The sequence below is a fragment of the Bufo bufo genome, chromosome 1 (assembly GCF_905171765.1).
Source record: "Bufo bufo chromosome 1, aBufBuf1.1, whole genome shotgun sequence".
Lineage (NCBI taxonomy): Eukaryota > Metazoa > Chordata > Amphibia > Anura > Bufonidae > Bufo > Bufo bufo.
In genome coordinates this window covers 347,590,290-347,613,053 of record NC_053389.1, presented here as the reverse complement: position 1 = coordinate 347,613,053, position 22,764 = coordinate 347,590,290, and the positions used below count along the sequence as shown (strand labels likewise).

The 22,764-nt window shown below is 46.7% G+C and overlaps 1 protein-coding gene across 1 annotated transcript in view; it reads left to right on the top strand.

Annotated features, from left to right (window-relative positions):
* The first annotated feature begins 3,554 nt into the window (after positions 1 to 3,554).
* LOC121009545 (ankyrin repeat and KH domain-containing protein 1-like) overlaps positions 3,555 to 22,764 on the top strand; it is a 307,110-nt gene continuing 287,900 nt past the window's right edge. The window contains exon 1 of the mRNA XM_040442755.1: positions 3,555 to 4,175. Within this exon, the coding sequence (XP_040298689.1) occupies positions 3,963 to 4,175 (213 nt within the window). The 5' untranslated portion in view covers positions 3,555 to 3,962. The remainder of the gene's footprint in view (positions 4,176 to 22,764) is intronic.

The window sequence follows — 22,764 nt, the reverse complement described above, 5'->3', positions numbered from 1 at the left end:
TTCCATGAGCAGGATGTATAGCAAGGGGGATAATGGGCAGCCTTGCCGTGTCCCATTGTGGATTGGAAAGGGGGGGGGGGGGGGGGCTCCATTTACTTTAACTCTAGCAGTGGGGTGTTGGTATAATGTCAGGATCTTTGACAGGAATATCGGGCCCAGGCCTATGTGTGAGAGAGCCTCTCGGATGGCGCACCAAGATATCCGGTCGAAGGCCTTTTCTGCATTTAGGGAAAGTATCATGAGGGGGATCTTCTTTGATTTGGCATAATGGATGATATCTAAGGTTTTAAGAGTGTTATCCCAGGCCTCCCTCCCAGGCACAAACCCGACCTGGTCATTGCAGATCAGTGAAGGTAGATAAGTATTCAATCTATTTGCCATTAATTTGGCAAAAATCTTAAGATCTACATTCAAAAGAGAGATAGGACGGTAGCTGGCACACAGGTGCGGGTCCTTTCCCGATTTCAGGATAACAGTGATATGAGCCTCGGTGGTCTGCGCCGGGAAGGGGAGCCCAGGAGACACTCCATTGAAGACCTGGAGCAGGATAGAGGAGAGGGTGGAAGTGAAGGATTTGTAGAACCTAGCTGTAAACCCATCGGGGCCAGGGCTGAATGGGGTCTCCAGAATGGAAGAGTCAAGCGTGGATAATTTGGGAAGTAGGAGAGGAGGGTCGGGAGATTTACTGACTGCTTGAGGGGATGTTTGGGGTAGGTTGTAGAGCTTCGAGTAGAAGGAGTGGAAAGCGGCCATGAGATCCGTGGTGGTATGAACCATACGGTCTTGGGAGTTTTTGATAGCGGGAATGTGGGAGGATGCCAGTCTTCCCCTTAGAGCCCTTGCCAACATACGGCCACTTTTGTTTCCATATTCGTAGAATTTACTCCTGCATATTTGTATCATACGTTTATAGGATGCTTCTAGGAGGCGTTTAGCTTCCATGCGTGCATTCTGGAGATGATGGAGAGTTTGCAGGGTAAGTGCTCGTTTGTGGGCAAGTTTCAGGGAAGTGACTTTTTGTAGAGCAAGTTTAAGAGAGTGGGCTTTCTCCTTCTTGAGACGGGAGCCATGTTTATTGAGAACACCTCGAAGAACACATTTCAAGGCCTCCCATTGGATCGGTAATGGGGTAGTATCCTCCTTGTGATCCGACAAGAAGTTCGTTATACTGCTTGAGAGGTCAGCAGCACATCCCGCGTCAAGAAGGAAGTTTTCATTCAACCGCCACGTCCACTCCTGTCTGGTAAGAAAGGGCAGATTCAGGGAACAGTATATGGGAGCGTGGTCCGACTATAGGATGTTTCCTATTTGTGTGGAATCAAGCCAGGATAGGGCCGGTTGCTGAATAAGAATATGGTCAATGCGGCTATATGAGTCATGAGGGGCAGAGTAAAAGGTGTAATCTTTGTCAGCTGGGTGTTGGAGACGCCAGGGGTCACGTAATTGCAGTTAAAGCAGCGCCCGTTTGATCCTTGGGATTCTGTCACCTTGTATAACACAAATTCAGATTTGAAACCAGTCATGCTCCACAGCTTACCTTGAATCGGCTGTGCTGTTTTTTATTGTAATCCGTCCAGCAGTTTTGCAGAAAAACGACTTTTATAAAACCCTGAAGGTGCCCAGAGGGGCGTTATGTTCCCCTTTGTGTGCCCAGTAACGCCCCTCTTACAATGCCCAAAACGCCTTCCTCCAGAATCCCTAACCGCCCACAGCGTCTCATCCCTCTCCTCCCCCTCCCTGACGGCCGAGCGAAGTCTCGCGCAGACGCAGTACCCACTGAGGGCTTAAAAACAAACGACAGGCACAAAATGGGCATAAAAGTGGGCACAAAAAGGTGTGATTTAAAAGAATTAAATAAATTTGGGCTAGTGATGTCACACTGCCCAGTATGAGATATAGTTACGTTCAGCTTGGCCTGAACAGATTCTTGGCACAAGAACTGGCATCAAAGTAGGCAAATTTGAACTTTTCTATGATTTGAATAAGTGGTGTATTTAAAGGGTTAAATGAATTCAGGCCACTGAAATTGGAGTGCCAACATACAGAGGGTGATGCCCTGCATCAGATACAGTTGAGATCAGACTGGTGTGAACAGGTTCTGAGAAGAACTGGCATTAATGTGGGCAAATGGACACTTTTCAATGATTTGAATAAGTAACTGGTGTTTTTAAAGGGTTAAATGAATATTCTTTAAACCACACTTTATTTTTTTTAATAAGATTCTCTCCCGTTGGTACAGGACTCCTACTCGACTTCAGAAAATATACCCTCAGGCCTCAAATATATGTTGGCGATGCGGTGCAGCTCCTGGTACCATACTCTATATCTAGTGGGAATGTTCAGTTCTCGCCCCATTGTGGCGGGACACGATCTCACTCATTCTTTACATGGGGACTGTACGAGGCTTACTCCGGAGATAGCTCTCCTCTCTATTGTCCTGGCTCTTTTTCAAGGATCCGGAAGGGTCTTCTGGGATTTTTCATCTTGGCAACTCACCAGATCATTCCTAGGAAGTGGAAATCCACATCCCCCTTCTAGAATGCATTGGGTTGAGGCAATGATCCAGATTATGAGGGTGAAATAACTCAGAGCAGGAGATGCACGATTTCAGGATAACTATAACAGGCGTTGCCATTCTTGGTCTAGTTTCAGAGCCTCCACTAGGTTTGACCAATGGGGTTGAGAGAGGTACAGTCCCAGGGGACTCATAAGGGTTTGCACTCTTAGGCTACTTTCACACTCGCGTTTGGTGCAGATCCGTCATGGATCTGCACAGACGGATCCATTCAGATAATACAAACGTCTGCATCCGTTCAGAACGGATCTGTTTGTATTATCTGTAACATAGCCAAGACGGATCCGTCTTGAACACCACTGAAAGTTAATGAAGGACGGATCCGTTCTCTATTGTGCCAGATAAAACGGATCCGTCCCCATTGACTTAAATTGTGTGTCAGGACGGATCCGTTTGGCTCAGTTTCGTCAGACGGACACCAAAACACTGTCCGCCTCCAAAGCGGAATAGAGACAGAATGGAGGCAAACTGATGCATTCCGAGCAGATCCTTTTCCATTCAGAATGCATTGGGGCTGAACTGATCCATCTTGAACACCATTGAAAGTCAATGAAGGACGGATCCGTTTTCTATTGTGTCATAGAAAATGAATCCGTCCCCATTAACTTACATTGTGCGCCAGGACGGATCCGTTTGGCTCAGTTTCGTCAGACGGACACCAAAATGCTGCAGGCCGTGTTTTGGTGTCCGCCTCCAAAGCGGAATGAAGACAGAACGGAGGCAAACTTATGAATTCTGAGCGGATCCTTTTCCATTCAGAATGCATTGGGGCTGAACTGATCCGTTTTGGACCGCTTGTGAGAGCCCTGAACGGATCTCACAAACGGAAAGCCAAAACGCCAGGGTGAAAGTAGCCCAAGAAACTCAAAAATAAGAAAACAACTTCAGCCTCGTCCACATATAGATGTTTATTCAGCTAGAGGCCAAGCCGACCGGTCAGAAATCGCCGTTCACTGTAGCCATCCCTGCGTGACTAATAAATCCCACGGATGGGCCACGCCTCTGGGCTGTCACGCAAGCGTTACCTGAAAGGGTTTCCATAATGCTGTGCGGTATGGCGTCACGTGATCGGCGTTTCTGGCCCGCCTGTCTTTCAGCTAGAGGGGCGGGACCCCGAAGAGTGTGAGTGCAGTAAACTCGGCCTGAAAGCGAGACTGACGTCACGGAGAGTGACTGCTCCCACACCAACCAGCTGCTAGCTCGTGGCCAATCAGTGAGCACTTTGCTGCCCAGGGGCGGGGCTTACAGGACAGCAAGGTAGTGCGGCAGAAGTTCATGAGGAGACGTTTTCGGATTTTTTTTTATCCTGAACTTCCAACGTGTTCTAGGTCCGGCTGCCTGTCGCGAGCCCGGTAAAGTGACCCGAGGCGGACCATCACCCGGCGCCATGCAGAATGCTGAAGTCACCAGCGGCTACGAGCATGAGATTGACTCGGTGACTCCTCTGTCGCCCCTTGGCTTAGAGGCTGAAGTTTTCCTACCGGGAAAGAACGTGCACTTCATCGCCGACGTCCCGCCTGGCGACACGCTGGACTTTAAGCTGGCAGCCGTGCTCTCGTCCGGAGCGGGCTCTGGCAGCGACGAGGATGAAGTGTCTGAAGTAAGTGTGGCGCTTCCTGCTTGTGGCTCCGCTTCCTCTAGCACGGCCGATCCGGTCCTGTTTTCGGAAGTCCCAGTGCTCCTGGCAAGTGTAGGTGTGTGCTGGGGCCCCAGCAGGGACCTGGATTACTCCCAGGACTTAGGCCCAAGTTTTGTGTCTTAGCATGGGGCTGACAGTGGCTTTGTGGTTGTCCACATACATGGTGCCAGTGAGAGTCTGTCGCCGGCCCCTGTTCGGAGAAATAACCCATTTCAGTTTATGCTAATGAGTCCCTTGGTGCAACAAGAGAGCCCCTATTGCACTGTGAGTCTCTGCTCTGTAGATGGAATGGTATCTAGGGGCAGTGCATTTGGCCTGATCCGGGGCTGGAGATCTCCAGCTAGCACCATTACATCTGCTTGGCCCTGTCAAAGTGGTGGGAGCAGCCGGTGTAACGTTACATTACCCTACTTCGTGAGATTTCCCTACCTCATAACTTCCGGTCGCACCGGAAATGACGTGAGGAGGCGTGCCGGAGTTGTGCCGATCTGCGCATGCGCAAAACGACGGTTTAAGGAAATCTCACAGCGGTGGTCAGCTGGACACTGCGCATGCGGCCGGAGAGCCTCGCTAGCCTTAGGGTAGGGAAAAATTACGGCCCAGTGCGCAAGCGCGGCTAACTACAGAACATCCATCAGATCTCTGCGCCTGCGCAGTGTGGGGGTAGGGAGGTCTGATGGCCAATTGTTCTGTTAAATATATATTTGTAATAAAAGTGAATGAGGGGCACTCTCAATCCGGCCGCACATGCAATAAGATGATAGATTTATTATCACATATAAAATCAGATAAGGTATAATAGTCTGAGCAATAATCAACATACAATGTATAACAATATCAGCAACAATAAAAATATGATCCAAAAAGTGACACATGTCTATCCCACTGTTGGTAGTATGATGATCCTCAAACAATCGAAATGAATCGAAAAATAGCCTTGAGAAATCGCCTTGGAAAATAGTAATATTTGACTGTGCAAAGTTCCAATTGGCATGCGTAAAGTTTTTGTTAGATTCCAATCAACATACGATCGCAATATATATAGAAAGTGCTTGGTAAGGTAAGTTGTCTCTTACCCCTCGTGATCGATTGTATTTTACTCAGTGGGTAGATAGATGTCCTGTCCGATCATTAGGTATAGACTCGAATCTCGCATATAGCGAAGCTCTCGCCGCGATGTTTGATGGTACTTGGTTGCAGGACCTGTGGCGTCCCACATGGTCCGCAATATCCCTGGTAGTCGGTCACCTGTTTGTCATGTGATTCCGAATGAGGGCGTGTTTTCAAAGTATCGAATCAAACGTTCCAGCTGAAGATGAGAACTCTTACGCTTTTTTCCAAATGGACTTTATACTCCTTTTTCTTTTCCTTATATCTTTGGGACCCTCACTGTTCAGTGCCAGACGCATTTCGGGGGTTAAGGGTACCCCTTCCTCAGTGGCTGAACAGTGAGTAATGACCTTTTTATAGACCACCTCTCAATTGAGTGTTGCATTCTGGGACAATGAGGGTCTCTTTGAAAAGATGGATATAACAAATCCAGGAGTTAAGCAAAAAATTTAGAAAATCGTATAAAAAGCGGTAGTTTTAATCGATACATCTACACATGTGCGTCTTCATACTGCGAATATAAATTCTGTCATATTTTCGAAAGACAGTATTAGAAGCGATAAATCGCATTTCTGTTTTGCAAATTTCACATGTTTTTTCGTATTCGGAGTATTGTTCATGTTATGCTTTTTCATTAAGCATAACCCGAATGATACATTTCACATATGTATTATATTTTCAAAGGCACATTTGGATTACCCATATATTTCTCAAGGTGCATCTGCATTCTTCAAAAAACGCATGTGCGTCTTTTATTTACTTCTATGCATTTTCCATATGCTCTTTCCAAACACATTTTTTGACCATATAGTATCAAAAATAAAATCTTATTCAAATTTTCCCCATTCTTTATATATAAAGAATGGGGAAAATTTGAATAAGATTTTATTTTTGATACTATATGGTCAAAAAATGTGTTTGGAAAGAGCATATGGAAAATGCATAGAAGTAAATAAAAGACGCACATGCGTTTTTTGAAGAATGCAGATGCACCTTGAGAAATATATGGGTAATCCAAATGTGCCTTTGAAAATATAATACATATGTGAAATGTATCATTCGGGTTATGCTTAATGAAAAAGCATAACATGAACAATACTCCGAATACGAAAAAACATGTGAAATTTGCAAAACAGAAATGCGATTTATCGCTTCTAATACTGTCTTTCGAAAATATGACAGAATTTATATTCGCAGTATGAAGACGCACATGTGTAGATGTATCGATTAAAACTACCGCTTTTTATACGATTTTCTAAATTTTGTGCTTAACTCCTGGATTTGTTATATCCATCTTTTCAAAGAGACCCTCATTGTCCCAGAATGCAACACTCAATTGAGAGGTGGTCTATAAAAAGGTCATTGCTCACACTCACTGTTCAGCCACTGAGGAAGGGGTACCCTTAACCCCGAAATGCGTCTGGCACTGAACAGTGAGGGTCCCAAAGATATAAGGAAAAGAAAAAGGAGTATAAAGTCCATTTGGAAAAAAGCGTAAGAGTTCTCATCTTCAGCTGGAACGTTTGATTCGATACTTTGAAAACACGCCCTCATTCGGAATCACATGACAAACAGGTGACCGACTACCAGGGATATTGCGGACCATGTGGGACGCCACAGGTCCTGCAACCAAGTACCTTCAAACATCGCGGTGAGAGCTTTGCTATATGTGCCATTCGAGTCTATACCTAATGATCGGACAGGACATCTATCTACCCACTGAGTAAAATACAATCGATCACGAGGGGTAAGAGACGACTTACCTTACCAAGCACTGTCGATATACACTCGCCTAAAGAATTATTAGGAACACCTGTTCTATTTCTCATTAATGCAATTATCTAGTCAACCAATCACATGGCAGTTGCTTCAATGCATTTAGGGGGGTGGTCCTGGTCAAGACAATCTCCTGAACTCCAAACTAAATGTCAGAATGGGAAAGAAAGGTGATTTAAGCAATTTTGAGCATGGCATGGTTATTGGTGCCAGACAGGCCGGTCTGAGTATTTCACAATCTGCTCAGTTACTGGGATTTTCACGCACAACCATTTCTAGGGTTTACAAAGAATGGTGCGAAAAGGGAAAAACATCCAGTATGCGGCAGTCCTATGGGCAAAAATGCCTTGTGGATGCTAGAGGTCAGAGGAGAATGGGCCGACTGATTCAAGCTGATAGAAGAGCAACGTTGACTGAAATAACCACTCGTTACAACCGAGGTATGCAGCAAAGCATTTGTGAAGCCACAACATGCACAACCTTGAGGCGGATGGGCTACAACAGCAGAAGACCCCACCGGGTACCACTCATCTCCACTACAAATAGGAAAAAGAGGCTACAATTTGCACGAGCTCACCAAAATTGGACTGTTGAAGACTGGAAAAATGTTGCCTGGTCTGATGAGTCTCGATTTCTGTTGAGACATTCAAATGGTAGAGTCCGAATTTGGCATAAACAGAATAAGAACATGTATCCATCCTCTGATGGCTACTTCCAGCAGGATAATGCACCATGTCACAAAGCTCGAATCATTTCAAATTGGTTTCTTGAACATGACAATGAGTTCACTGTACTAAAATGACCCCCACAGTCACCAGATCTCAACCCAATAGAGCATCTTTGGGATGTGGTGGAACGGGAGCTTCGTGCCCTGGATGTGCATCCCTCAAATCTCCATCAACTGCAAGATGCTATCCTATCAATATGGGCCAACATTTCTAAAGAATGCTATCAGCGCCCTGTTGAATCAATGCCACGTAGAATTAAGGCAGTTCTGAAGGCAAAAGGGGGTCCAACACCGTATTAGTATGGTGTTCCTAATAATTATTTAGGTGAGTGTATATTGCGATTGTATGTTGATTGGAATCTAAAAAACTTTACGTATGGAACTTTGCACAGTCGAATATTACTATTTTCCAAGGCGATTTCTCAAGGCTATTTTTCGATTCATTTCGATTGTTTGAGTATTATCGACGTTTTGCATTATCATACTACCAACAGTGGGATAGACATTGTGTCACTTTTTGGATCATATTTTTATTGTTGCTGATATTGTTATACATTGTATGTTCATTATTGCTCAGACTATTATACCTTATCTGATTTTATATGTGATAATAAATCCATCATCTTATTGCATGTGCGGCTGAATTGAGTGCCCCTCATTCACTTTTATTACACTTATTTCTAGGTCCATTTTAGCACAGGGGGTGCTAAGGGGTGTGCACCTATCCATCAGGTGGACTGGTGAGCCACTAAAAAATGTTTCTTTCCAAAAAATATATATATATATATATATATATATATATATATATATATATATATATATTACACTGCTCAAAAAAATAAAGGGAACACAAAAATAACACATCCTAGATTTGAATTAATTATTCTTCTGAAATACTTTGTTCTTTACATAGTTGAATGTGCTGACAACAAAATCACACAAAAATAAAAAAATGGAAATCAAATTTTTCAACCCATGAAGGTCTGGATTTGGAGTCACACTCAAAATTAAAGTGGAAAAACACACTACAGGCTGATCCAACTTTGATGTAATGTCCTTAAAACAAGTCAAAATGAGGCTCAGTAGTGTGTGTGGCCTCCACGTGCCTGTATGACCTCCCTACAACGCCTGTGCATGCTCCTGATGAGGTGGCGGACGGTCTCCTGAGGGATCTCCTCCCAGACCTGGACTAAAGCATCTGCCAACTCCTGGACAGTCTGTGGTGCAACGTGACGTTGGTGGATAGAGCAAGACATGATGTCCCAGATGTGCTCAATTGGATTCAGGTCTGGGGAACGGGCGGGCCAGTCTATAGCATCAATGCCTTCGTCTTGCAGGAACTGCTGACACACTCCAGCCACTTGAGGTCTAGCATTGTCTTGCATTAGGAGGAACCCAGGGCCAACCGCACCAGCATATGGTCTCACAACGGGTCTGAGGATCTCATCTCGGTACCTAATGGCAGTCAGGCTACCTCTGGCGAGCACATGGAGTGCTGTGCGGCCCTCCAAAGAAATGCCACCCCGCACCATTATTGACCCAATGCCAAACCGGTCATGCTGGAGGATGTTGCAGGCAGCAGAACGTTCTCCACGGCGTCTCAAGACTCTGTCACGTCTGTCACATGTGCCCAGTTTGAACCTGCTTTCATCTGTAAGGAGCACAGGGCGCCAGTGGCGAATTTGCCAATCTTGGTGTTCTCTGGCAAATGCCAAACGTCCTGCACGGTGTTGGGCTGTAAGCACAACCCCCACCTGTGGACGTCGGGCCCTCATATCACCCTCATGGAGTCTGTTTCTGACCGTTTGAGCAGACACATGCACATTTGTGGCCTGCTGGAGGTCATTTTGCAGGGCTCTGGCAGTGCTCCTCCTGTTCCTCCTTGCACAAAGGCGGAGGTAGCGGTCCTGCTGCTGGGTTGTTGCCCTCCTACGGCCTCCTCCACGTCTCCTGATGTACTGGCCTGTCTCCTGGTAGCGCCTCCATGCTGTGGACACTACGCTGACAGACACGGCAAACCTTCTTGCCACAGCTCGCATTGATGTGCCATCCTGGATAAGCTGCACTACCTGAGCCACTTGTGTGGGTTGTAGACTCCGTCTCATGCTACCACTCGAGTGAAGGCACCGCCAGCATTCAAAAGTGACCAAAACATCAGCCAAGAAGCATAGGAACTGAGAAGTGGTCTGTTGTCACCACCTGCAGAACCACTCCTTTATTGGGGGTGTCTTGCTAATTGCCTATAATTTCCACCTGTTGTCTATCCCATTTGCACAACAGCATGTGAAATTGATTGTCCCTCAGTGTTGCTTCCTAAGTGGACAGTTTGATTTCACAGAAGTGTGATTGATTTGGAGTTAGTGTGTTGTTTAAGTGTTCCCTTTATTTTTTTGAGCAGTGTGTGTGTGTGTGTGTGTGTGTGTGTGTGTGTATATATATATATATATATATATATATATATATATCAGAAAAAAAATGGCCATCAGATCTCCCTACCCCCATACTGTGCAGGCACGGAGATCAGATGGATGTTCTGTAGTTAGCCACGCTTGCGCACTGGGCTGTAGTTTTTCCGTACCCTAAGGCTGGTGAGGCTCTCCGGTGCATGAACGCCGCTGTGAGATTTCCCTAAACCGTCGTTTTGCGCATGCGCAGATCGGCACAACTCCGGCACGTTCCCTTACGTAATTTCCGGTGCGACCGGAAGTTACCAGGTAGGGAAATCTCACGAAGTAAGGTAATGCACCTTGAGTCCCTGCCGGTGTAACGTTACAACAGCAGCTCCCTTGTTGCACCTAGGGGCTCATTATAATAAACTAAAATGGGTTTTTCTCTCTGAATAGAGACCACGGATCAAGCTCATCTCCTTTGCACCTGGGAAGTGGTGTTAAAAAGTCATAGGTGCGACTTTTTAGAAATTTGGCTCATCTGTCCGTTGTTACACTGCCCTCACCACTTTCACTAAAGCGGCATGACAATGGTGGGAAAGGGGGCGTGATCAGTCACCCTGACTAATGTATCTTCATTTACGATAGTTTTCTGGGGCAAATGAAGCCATAAACCCACAGCAGCTCTGAGCAGTAGTAGATTCTGTATAGGCGGGAGGGTGTGCCTCGTACTAAGAGTGGTGCATTCTCCGACGGTGCAGGGAATTTCAAGACCAGCATTTAACGCTTGGTTCACACCTGAGCGTTTTACAGCGCGTTCCTACGTGCTGTAAAATGCTCAACAGGCAAGAACCAATGATTCCCTATGGGAATGGTTCTCACCTGAGCGTTTTTACAGCGCATACGAACGCGCTGTAAAACGCCCTACGCCCCAAGAAGTGCAGGAGCTTCTTTGGGGCGTAGTGTCGCGCGTTCCCGAACATAGACTTCCGGGAACGCGCGACAATGGGCGTTTGCATTTGCGGAGCCGCGTATGTGAGACGCCCGAAATAATCGCGCATACAGAGCGCTCCTTTGTACGCTCAGGTCTGAACCCAGCGTAAACGAATGTTCCACTCTTGTAAGATTTGTCTGTTAACTCAAAAAATATCAGGCTGCGTTCACATCTCGGTCAAGATATTTCAGCTGCCTGACCCAGCACAAATGCCGGCTGTTGGCCGGACCAAAAACCGTTGTGGCAGAGGTCTCTGGCAGGCTGTCCTACCAGAGGTCACCTGGCCACCGGACCCCATCGACTGTAATGGGAATCCGTCTGCTACCCGGCAAATATACCAGGAATATATGTCTGGCCGATTGCCACAACAGCAAGCTGAAGATTTGGAAGTGGCCTAAGCCTAGTAATAGGTGTAGAAATTACTGCAGTCATCTCCTTACTTTTACAGGCATGATTACGACTGATATCACCTCTATAGATAGATAACATAGGATCCACCATTCACAATAGGCGGTGGCCAAAGCTCATCTATCAGAGCAAGACGAGGAAACCACGGCGCTCAAATGTAGTAGGAAATGTTATTTATTCCATCCCAAATTCATTAACAAGTTATCATTGACCAACGTTTCGGTCTATCCTAGACCTTGTTCACGGCCTAAATAATACATACATGACCATAACCATTTATAAATGGTGGCATATAATAAAAGATACATATATTCGATGGTTTCAGGTAAGTCCTTGGTGTAATATCAGATTGTCGTCCCAAAAGGTTCTTCAAAGGTATGCAATTAAGGTAGCTAGGATACGATCATGTATGAAGGTCCCCTTATAGAACTAGGCAGTGCAGACTACATACTGGGCTGTCAGGACATCATCCACACAATTGGTGAAGTAGGTATATGCATATTAAGTCTAGAACCTATATAGAGTTTGGAATCTATCTGGAAGTGACCCACTGTCAAACTAGTAAGCTTGCGGTCAAACATTAGGGCCATCGTATCATATATATTACATAGTTGGGTGTAACTGGCAGTAAAAGTAAAATTACTGGCGGATATTAGGGCAGACTTATCATTTATATTGCATAGAATAAAGTACAGGCCGTGAACAAGGTCTAGGATAGAACAAAACGTTGGCCAATGGCAACTTGTTAATCAATTTTGGATGGAATAAATAAAATTTCCTACTACGTTTTTGAGTGCTGTGGTTTCCTCGTCTTGTTCCTATAGTATACTTACCACTAAGCACCACCCGTGACAATCAACCCCCCCTCCCCCAGACCTCTGCACAGGTCACAGAGCATGCCTAGAAAACTTTCCCATAGAGGTCATTGAGTCAGCTTCTGTCCATTGTGTCTATTGCGCATGGGGCTGCTGTATAGCATATCTCTAAATATTGTTAAACATTTGGTGCTGTCAACGATCTACCTATCAAACTGTATAGACATAGTCCTGGGTCACCTGATTTAAAACACTGTGGGGGAGATTTGTCTGGGCTTAGTTGCCCATAGCAACCAATCAGATACCTCCTTCCATTTTCCAAAGGAACTGTGAAAAATGAAAGGTGGAATCTGGTTGCTATGGGCAACTAAGCCAGTCCTACTTTACACCAGTTTGGCAAATCTTTCCCAGTATTTATTTTCCTAATATGACAATTAAGCTTTGATACAAGACTGCGTCACCAAACCCGTGAAGGAGAGGCTGGCCACAGAAAGGAGCGCGGCTTGGGTGCAACGAGAGCAATAATTAGTGTTAAGGGAATCGGGCTTTGGATGCTTCATCCTAAGTCTCTTCGTTCAAAACTTCAGAATAATACTGTACAGAGATTCGTCTCCGTACAGTATTAGGGCCCATTCAGACAGCAAATTTTGCGGAATGGATGCTGACCCATTCATTTTAGTGGGGCCGCAAAAGATGGGGACAGCACATGGTGAAAGGATGGAGCATGTCCTTTTCTTGTCCAATAGGCATTTTCTATTATGGTAGCGGCCATGTGCGGTCTGTGAGTTGTAAAATGCACACGGCCGGTATCAGTGTTTTGTTGATCTTCAAAACACTAAGGTAAGGCCATCTAAATGAGGCCTTAAAATGTACGGTCTACAACGTAAGTTATTCATGAAGTCGCGCGTGACTTCGCTAAATAACTTCGGTAGTTTATTTTTAAAATGGAAAACCACCTTTAAAACCAAACTCTGCTTTGTTTCTGAGGTACTAGTCACAACTGAAGCAGAGTTTGGTTTTAAGGTGGTTTTCCACTTAATTCGTCTTATCGGAGCCCATACATTCTTATACTCTACCGAGACGGATACAGTATTATTCCGAAGTTTTAAACAAAGTGACTTCGGATGAAGCATCTGACGCTCGCTTCACTCAAACCCAACAATTATGACCAAACTAGGCCTCAAATGCACATGGTGCTGTTTATCTTCGGTGCACTGTAGTGTTGCCAGTTTGACTAGGGATGAACAAGGTCCGGGTTATTTAAGAAATCGTTATGGATTTCACTACCATGGACCAACCTTGTACGCTGAACTTAAAACACAAGTTCACTCATCCCTATTTGTGACCACACAGTGAATATTGGGGTGTTCCGAAGAAACTAGGGGGAGAGGGGACACCCTCTGCGTCTGGCGGAAAGAAGGTTTGTACACAAGCACAGAAGAGGATTCTTTACGGTAAGAGCAGTGAGACTATGGAACTCTCTGCCTGAGGAGGTGGTGATGGGGAGTTCACTAAAAGTTCAAGAGGGGCCTGGATGTATTTCTGGAGTGTAATAATATTACAGGCTATAGCTACTAGAGATGGTTCGTTGATCCAGGGAGTTATCTGATTGCCTGATTGGAGTCGGGAAGGAATTTTTGGATAGCATCATCACGACGGCATACAAGGAGATTAACCCCTGACCTCTGTAGGGGCAGGAACAGAGAAAGGTTAAATACCCCCTTCCCACCACCAACACCAGTGTTTCCTGTCCCTACAGAGGACAGAGCAGAGAAAGGTCTCCCTGTATGCAGGGAGATGAAGCTAGGACAGTTTTTGTTGTTGTTTCTACCTAAGCAAAATCGCTGGCATCCTACCATGGCGTGCCTCCTGCCCTCCTGTGGTCCCAGTACCAACGCTGGGCAGGGGTGTGTGGGGTATACTCGCTCCGGTTGTTTCTGGGGCCTGGTCCCAGGGCGACTGCTCCCTCCTGGCCTACCGAGGCTTCAGCAGGGTTGCGCGCCCGGCGCCTGAGGCGCATATGTGTGACGTCACATCCGGCGCTCCGGAAGTGACGTAGGTGGTGTTCGGTGCCCGCCTCAAAGCCGAGGCCTCGACATTCAGTGGATGCTCCTGTGAAGTCTGGAGCCCCTCACCTGTGTCCCCTGAACTGAGAGGGCGAAAGCATCCTGCCTCGATGTCTGGGACAGACGTGCGCTCTCCTAAGGAGTCGGAACCACCGCTGCCGCCATCCATGAGTCGCCTCAGGGGGTGTTTATTTGCTTGGTCAGGGAGTCTGTTGGTCCCCCTCTCCTGCAACAAAAAAGGGGGGAGGGAGAGAATATTTGATCCCACTATATGAGGCTTCTGTTGGTTCCTCTGGCTCCAGTGTACACCTCTCTGGATCCATACACCCCCCCCCTCTCACCATCCCCTTATAGCTACCTTCTCCTCCTTTCAGGTGTCCAAAGAAACTCAAAAAAAGGTCAAGAGATCCCTCTGATGTATCTCCTGTAATGGCAAACTTCCGGACAATTATCCCAAGAAGCTTTGCAAAAATTGTATATCAAATATTGTACGTGACGAAGCCCCCTATCTGACAGAAGAACTTAAATCTATGATACAGGAGCAAATTCGTTCATCTCTGGCCCACCTATCCGCCAATCCCTCCGATTTACCGCAATTCAAGAGGAAGCGTGGACGAGAGCGTCCATTCAGCCAAATCATGGGAAGAGGGGGGAAAGTCTCTCCTATTCGGACTCTGTGGACAGTGGCCGCAGATTCTATTTTTCTATGGAAGATGTGTCCGACCTACTCAGAGTGGTCAGATCCACAATGGGTTTGGAGGAAGTACAAATCACCCATTCCGTACAGGAAGAAATGTTGAGGTTAAGTGTTAAAAAAATCATCACTTGTTTTTCCCTTAAACGAGAGCATTAGGGACATGGTTTTGGACGAATGTGCAGACCCTGAAAGACGTCTGGGAGTCTCTACTTCCTTTAAAAATAGGTTACTATTTGATCCCGAGGAATCCAAGATCTTCAATGAGATCCCCAAGATAGATGTTCAGGTTGCTAAGGTGAACAAGAAGACATCCCTCCCATTTGAGGATGCCTCCCAGCTCAAAGATTCCATGGATCGTAAAGCCGACAGCCTCCTCAGGAAAACTTGGGAGGCTTCCATGTTTAAAGGGATTCTGTCACCTATTTTGACCATATAAAACCGTTAACATAGCAATGTGCAATAAAGTACCTTCATTCCTGCATGGGTCTTCTTTCTTTTATTCCACTTTTCATTCAGATGAAAAAGCAAATTTTCTGATATGCAAATGAAGTCTCAAGGTGCCTCAGAAATCCCGCGCAGGCGCAGTATCGCTGAGTGCCTGCGCCTGTACGATACTCCTGTTCCAGAGGGCAACAGCGCTCTGATTACGTCACTGGGCTCGGCGCATGCCCAGTGACACTATTGAAGCTGTTGCCCTCTGGAGCAGGAGTATCGTGCAGGCACTCAGCGATACTGCGCCTGCGCGGCATTTCGGAGGCCAAGAAGAATAAATTAAATGACGTAGTGTGGAGGGGGCGGCGCCGTTCGGCAAGTATGTGGGAGTACATTTATTTCTTAGGCGTGCTGGGCACTGCAGGGGGGCGTTACTGGGCACTAGAGCAGAGTAATAACGCCCCTCTGGGCCCCTTGAGACTTCATTTTCATATCAGAAAAATCGCCTTTTCATCTGAATGAAAAGTGGAATAAAAGGAAGAAGACCCATGCAGGAATTGAGGTACTTTATTGCACATTGCTATGTTAACGGTTTTATAAGGTCAAAATAGGGGACAGATTCCCTTTAATATTAAAACTAACATTGCGGCTACTTCCGTCGCTCCATGTTTCTTTGGCTGGGAGAATTAGAAGACCATATAAAGAATAAAACGTCTAGAGAAGAAATCCTCAATTCCCTTCCTCTTAAAATCTGCTACTGCCTTCCTGGCGGACGCCTCGGCTGGGTCGGTCCGATTCTCTGCCAGAGATGCGGCACTTAACAACTCAGCCAGACGGGCACTTTAAATGAAGTGCTAGTCCGGGGACAAGACTTCAAAATTAAAACTTTGCTCTATACCCTTTTCTGGGGAGTATGTTTTCGGCCCAGTCCTGGATAAAATTTTAGAAAAAGCCGCTGACAAAAAAGGGTTTCTGGAGTATCATCTTTTTAGGCGCCGATTTCCCTTTCGCTGTTGCTCTGGTCAAGAGAGAAGCTACAGGGGGAAGGGGAAGTCGGTGCGCTGGAGTTACCCCAACGGGGGCAGAGGGAAAGGTCAATCCTCCTCCCACCAGAAACCATCCGACAAGCAATGATGCCGGAGTGGGGGGGGGGGGGGGGAAGACTCAAGTTTCCTGGCAGAATGGGAATCTATTTCCCAGAATCCCTGGGTCTCCAAAATAATCGCAACAGGTTATCAAATAGAGTGGTCTTCAAAACCCCCAAACAAATTTTCAACCCAACCTTTGGCAGGGAGTCCAAAATTTTCTACTGAATGTAATCGCCCCAGTTCCACCTCCAGAAAGGGGCCAGGGATACTATTCAACATTATTCCTAGTCAGGAAAAAAGAAGGCACATTTCGAACAATCAACCTGAAACCCTTAAACAAATTTATTCTTTACCGGAAATTCAGGATGGAAACCCTTGCATCTACGATACCACTCCTAAGCAAAGACATATTCATGTGTACAATAGACCTGCGAGACGCTTATTACCATATCTCTATTCACGTTGAATCAGAGTTTTCTCCTGTTTGCAATCCAGGATGTAACAGGAAAAATGTATCTATCAGTTCAAAGCCCTCCCCTTCGGGATCTCATCGCCCAGAGGATCTTTACGAAAGTGGTGGTAGAGATGATTGCCTTCGTCAGGAGAAAGAGACTTATGGTGGTACCCTACTTGGACGACTTTCTCCTGATCAGCGAAGGTCTCTATATCAGATCAACTCGGATCGGAAATATTTTCTCTCCATCCTAAAGAACCTCGGGTGGATTATAAACTAAAACAAGTGCGTCCTCACCCCCTCAAGGAAAGTCAGTTTTCTAGGCATGATTCTGGACTCCCGAAGGCAAGCGGTATTCCTACCTCAAGACAAGATCTCGACTCTTCAGCAAAAAATCAAATCCTTTCAGAAGAAAACGTCATGCTCAATCAGAGAATCAATGAGTCTGCTAGGTCTGTTAACATCCTGTATTCCGGCAGTTCCCTGGTGCCAGATTCACTTCAGAGCTCTTCAGTTTTGGATCCTGCGCGTCTGGAACAGGCGTCAATCCTCCCTGGATCGAGTAATCCTACAAATTCGAGTACTTCATTCCCTTAACTGGTGGAAGAACCACGAAAACTTGGCAGAAAATTCCCCTAATACAAATAGTAACGGACGCAAGTCTGTCCGGCTGGGGCGCAAAGGTAGATCATCTTTTTCAGGGCACCTGGCCACAATCTATCAAATCCCAGTCGTCAAACTTCAGGGAACTGAGAGCAGTTTGGGAGGCATTGAAAGCAGCGGAGGAAATACTATCTCTTCACCATATGAGTGCTATCAGACAACACTACTGGCATCGCTCACCTCTCCCATCAAGGGGGAACGCGGTCAGCAACTCTTCAAACGCTGACAACAACAAAAATTTTATGGGCAGAGCAGAAAGTGGCCTCATCTCTGCAATTCATTTGAAGGGAACGCTGAATCTGGAAGCGGATTTCCTCAGCCGCCACAGGATGGATCATACAGAATGGTCCCTAAGCTCAGACATTCAGGTTGGTGGTAGAAAAGTGGAGGATGCCCGATGTGGATCTATTCGCCACCAGGGTAAACTCAAAGGTGGAGACATTCTGTTCCTTAAACCCTAGGGACAAACCTCATGCCCTGGACGCCTTCGCCAACTGTTGGCATTGGAAGCTATGCTATGCCTTCCCTCCGCTTCCTTTTAATTCCGAAGATAATCCAGAAAATTCGCCATGACAAGGCCACAGTAATAGTGATTGCTCCCCTATGGCCGAAGAGGAGCTGGTTCGCATCTCTCCAGAGATACTCCCTCCAGGATCCCTGGCCCCTTCCTATGCCAGGGGATCTACTCCATCAGGGTCCGGTTCTACACCCAAACCCACAGCTTCTGAAACTAGCAGCATGGATCCTGAGACCCAGACTCTAAAACGACAGGGCTTATCAGATAAAGTTATAACTACCTTGAAAGCCTCCGGGAAGAAAGGAACATCCACAATCTACCTTTAAAATCTGGAAGCGCTTCTGCTCCTGGAGTGGCGACAAATCTCCACACCTACATTGACCCAACATTCAAAGAATCCTGGATTTCCTGCAACAGGGTCTCGACCTGGGGCTTAGACCCTCTACCTGAAGGTCCAAATCTCAGCCCTAAGTATTTTTTTTTTTTTTTGACCAAGATATAGCTAGTCATCAGATTCATTAGAGCAGCTACCAGACTTCGTCCAACAATCTCCTCCTGTGTTCCCCCCCTGGGATTTAGATATTGTCCTTACGGGTCTCACTCTACCACCATTTGAACCCATTACAGATTTGTCCAATAAAATTATTGTCCCTAAAGATCCCCTTCCTAATTGCAATAACCTCGGCCCGGAGATTAGGCGAGCTGCAGGCTCTATCCGTTGGGGAACCCTACCTTCGTGTCCTGGATGATAGGATCATTCTCCGACTCGACCCAAGCTTTCTCCCTAAAGTTTTATGCATCTTTCATCAGATCCAAGAAATTACACTGCCTTCCTTTTGTCAACACCCCTCTAATGAGAGTCCTCCTTCCACTCTCTGGACGTTAGACGGGCAGTTCTAGACTATATTTCTGCTACCGAAAAGTTCAGAAAATTGGACAACTTACTAGTACTCTTTGGAGGAAAGTACAAGGGCCAGAAAGCCTCCCGGTCTTCTATAGCTAGATGGATCAAGGAAACCATTTGCCTGTGTTACCAAATTCAAAATCTTCCGTGTCCAGTCAACATTAGGGCCCATTCCACTAGGGCCATGTCTTCCTCTCAGGCAGAGCGAGCTGGCGCCTCCCTGTAAGAAATGTCGAGCTGTCACTTGGTCCAGCTTCCATACATTTATAAAACACTACCGCCTGGATCTTTCCAGATCCTCTGATCTGTCCTTTGGGCGGAAAGTCCTCCAGGCCATAGCGCGCCCCCCCCCCCCACCCCCTTTAACAGATATATATATAGAGAGAGAGAGAGAGATAGATATCTATCTATCTCCTTGTATGCCGTCGTGATGCTATGGAAAAAATAGAATTAGGCTACTTTCACACTTGTGGCAGGACTGATCCGACAGGCTGTTCACCATGTCGGATCCGTCCTTCCTGCTATTTCGCCGGACCGCCGCTCCGTCCCCATTGACTATAATGGGGGCGGAGCTCCGGCGCAGCACGGCGAAAGCCGCCTGACTAAAATGTCGGACATGCAGGACTTTTTAGTCCGGCGGCTTTCGCCGTGCACCGGAGCTCCGCTCCCGTCCCCATTATAGTCAATGGGGACGGAGCGGCGGCACGGCGAAATAGCAGGAAGGACGGATCCGACATGGTGAACAGCCTGTCGGATCCGTCCTGCCGCAAGTGTGAAAGTACCCTAAGACTTACTGATCCGTCTTACAAATGCATTAAAATGCCGGATCCGGCATTCATGCAAGTGTTTAGTTTTTTGGGCCGGAGATAAAACCGTAGGATGCTGCGGTATCATCTCCGTCCTAAACAGTCAAAAAGACTGAACTGATGCATCCTGAACGGGTTGCTCTCCATTCAGAATGCATGGGGATAAAACTGATCAGTTATTTTCCGGTATAGAGCCCATAGGACGGAACTTTATGCCGGAAAAGAAAAATGCTGGTGTGAAAGTACCCTTAGGCCTCTTTCACGCGGGCGTCGCGTGTGAGGGACGGATAGGATGCGGTTGCGTCGTGGGAAAATCGTGCAATTTATTTTTTATTTTGCCTGTTAGTGGGGTGAGTTTTGTATGCGATTGAGTTGCGTTCTTCAGTTTTCTTTTGCGCAAGTGCAATGCATTTTGCACGCACGTGAGAAAAAACTGAATGTGGTACCAAAACCCGGAAATCGGACTTCTTCACTGAAGTTCAGATCCGTTTGAGGGCTCTCACAAGCGGCCCCGAACTGATCCGTTCATCCCCAATGCATTCTGAATGGATAAGGATCCGTTCAGAATGCATCAGTTTGGCTCCGTTCCGCCTCCATTCCGCTCTGGAGGCGGACACCAAAACACAGCTTGCAGCATTTTGGTGTCCGCCTGGCCATGCGGAGCCAAACGGATCCGTCCTGACTTACAATGCAAGTCAATGGGGACGGATCCGTTTGACGTTGACGCAATATGGTGCAATTGCAAACGCATCCGTCCCCCATTGACTTTCAATGTAAAGTCAGGAGTCTCTATTAATATACCATCGGATCGGAGTTTTCTCCAATCCGATGGTATATTTTAACTTGAAGCGTCCCCATCACCATGGGAACGCCTCTGTTAGAATATACCATCTGATTTGAGTTAGATCGTGAAAACTCAGATCCGACAGTATATTCTAACAGAGGCGTTCCCATAGTGATGGGGACGCTTCAAGTTAGAATATACTAAGAACTGTGTACATAACTGCCTCCTGCTGCCTGGCAGCACCCGATCTCTTACAGGGTGCTGTGAGCCGCACAATTAACCCCTCAAGTGCCGCACCTGAGGGGTTAATTGTGCGTATCCTAGCCCCCCTGTAAGAGATCAGGTGCTGCCAGGCAGCAGGGGCCAGACCCCCCCTCCCTCCCCAGTTTTAAATTCATTGGTGGCCAGTGTGGTCCCCCTCTCTCCCCAGTATTAAATTCATTGGTGGCCAGATCTGAAAAAGCTGTTATGCAGACGGATCCGTTCTGAACGGATGCAAGCGTTTGCATTATAGGTGCGGATCCATCTGTGCAGATACCAGACGGATCCGCACCGAACGCAAGTGTGAAAGTAGCCTTAGGTGTTCTGTAGATTTTTATATTTTCCCTTTTATGACCTGGTTGTAATGGAAAATAGCGTTCTTAATACAAAAGTAAATTAGGGATGGAGGGGTTAAAAAAAATAAAATAAAAATGAAACTCCCCTTAATCCACTTGTTAGCGCAGGACCTTTGGTGACGTCACTGATCATGGTGATAGACCATGTGATGAGCGCGGTGACGTCAGCATGGGTCCTTTTCCTCAAATAAGAGAAGCTGGGCTGCGCGAACAAGTGGATTAAGGGGAGTTAAAAATTTTAACCCATCCATCACTATTTTTACTAAGCATTCTGTATTAACAATGCTATTTTCCCTTATAACCATGTTAAAAGGGAAAATAATAATGATCGGGTCCTCATCCCGATCGTCACTTAGAAACCATGTGTGAAAATTGCACCGCATCCGCACTTGCTTGCGATTTTCATGAAGCCCCATTCACTTCTCTGGGGCTTGCGTTGCGTGAGAAACGCACAATATAGAGCATGCTGCGATTTTCACACAACGCACAAGTGATGCGTGAAAATCACCTCATGTGCACAGCCCCATAGAATTAAATGGGTCTGGATTCAGTGCGGGTGCAATGCGTTGACCTCAATTCTCACCCATGTGAAAGTGGCCTTACACCTTGTAAAAATTAAACATTTGGTGCTAAAAATAAAGATCATTAAATATAATGTCATTTTTCCACTTCACCACCATGACGGCCTAGAGAGAGATTGACCCCTGACCTCTGTAGGGGCAGGAACAGAGAGAGGTTTAAAAGGACCCCTCCCACCACCATTCACCAGTGTGTTCCTGCCCCTATAGTGGCCAGGACAGAGAAAAGTCCTCTCTGGCTTTCAGGGAGCTGAAGTGGACCTCGTTTATTACCTGGGTGACCGCATCGGTGGTGTTTCTTGCCTCCCTTGCGGGCCTTTCACCCAGAGATGCGTCCCCTGCTCTCCAGCGGACTTCGTTCTAAAGCTGACAGGGATACGCCAGGGTCACGCTCCCTGTTGTGGGAAGCCTGCCGCTGGGTCGCCTACCTCCCTGTGAAGTAGCTGACCGGAAGGATGTTCTGCGCTGTCGCGCGCGTCTGACGTCACTTCCGGGCCGCTGGACGAAACCCGGAAGTGGACGGGCTTCTATAAAAAATGCTCACAAGCACTTTTCCCGCTGCGCTCTCTGCATCGCTCTCTGACCGGAGGACATGTCGAACCAGGAGAAGGAGCCACAGCAGAAGGAGCAGACCGCTCCTGAGCGCCCCTGCGTGAGTAGCCACCTGGGCAGGCCGGCTGCTTCACAGGTGGCAAAGGGGGGGGAGGGGGAGTGCCGCCTTAGTAGG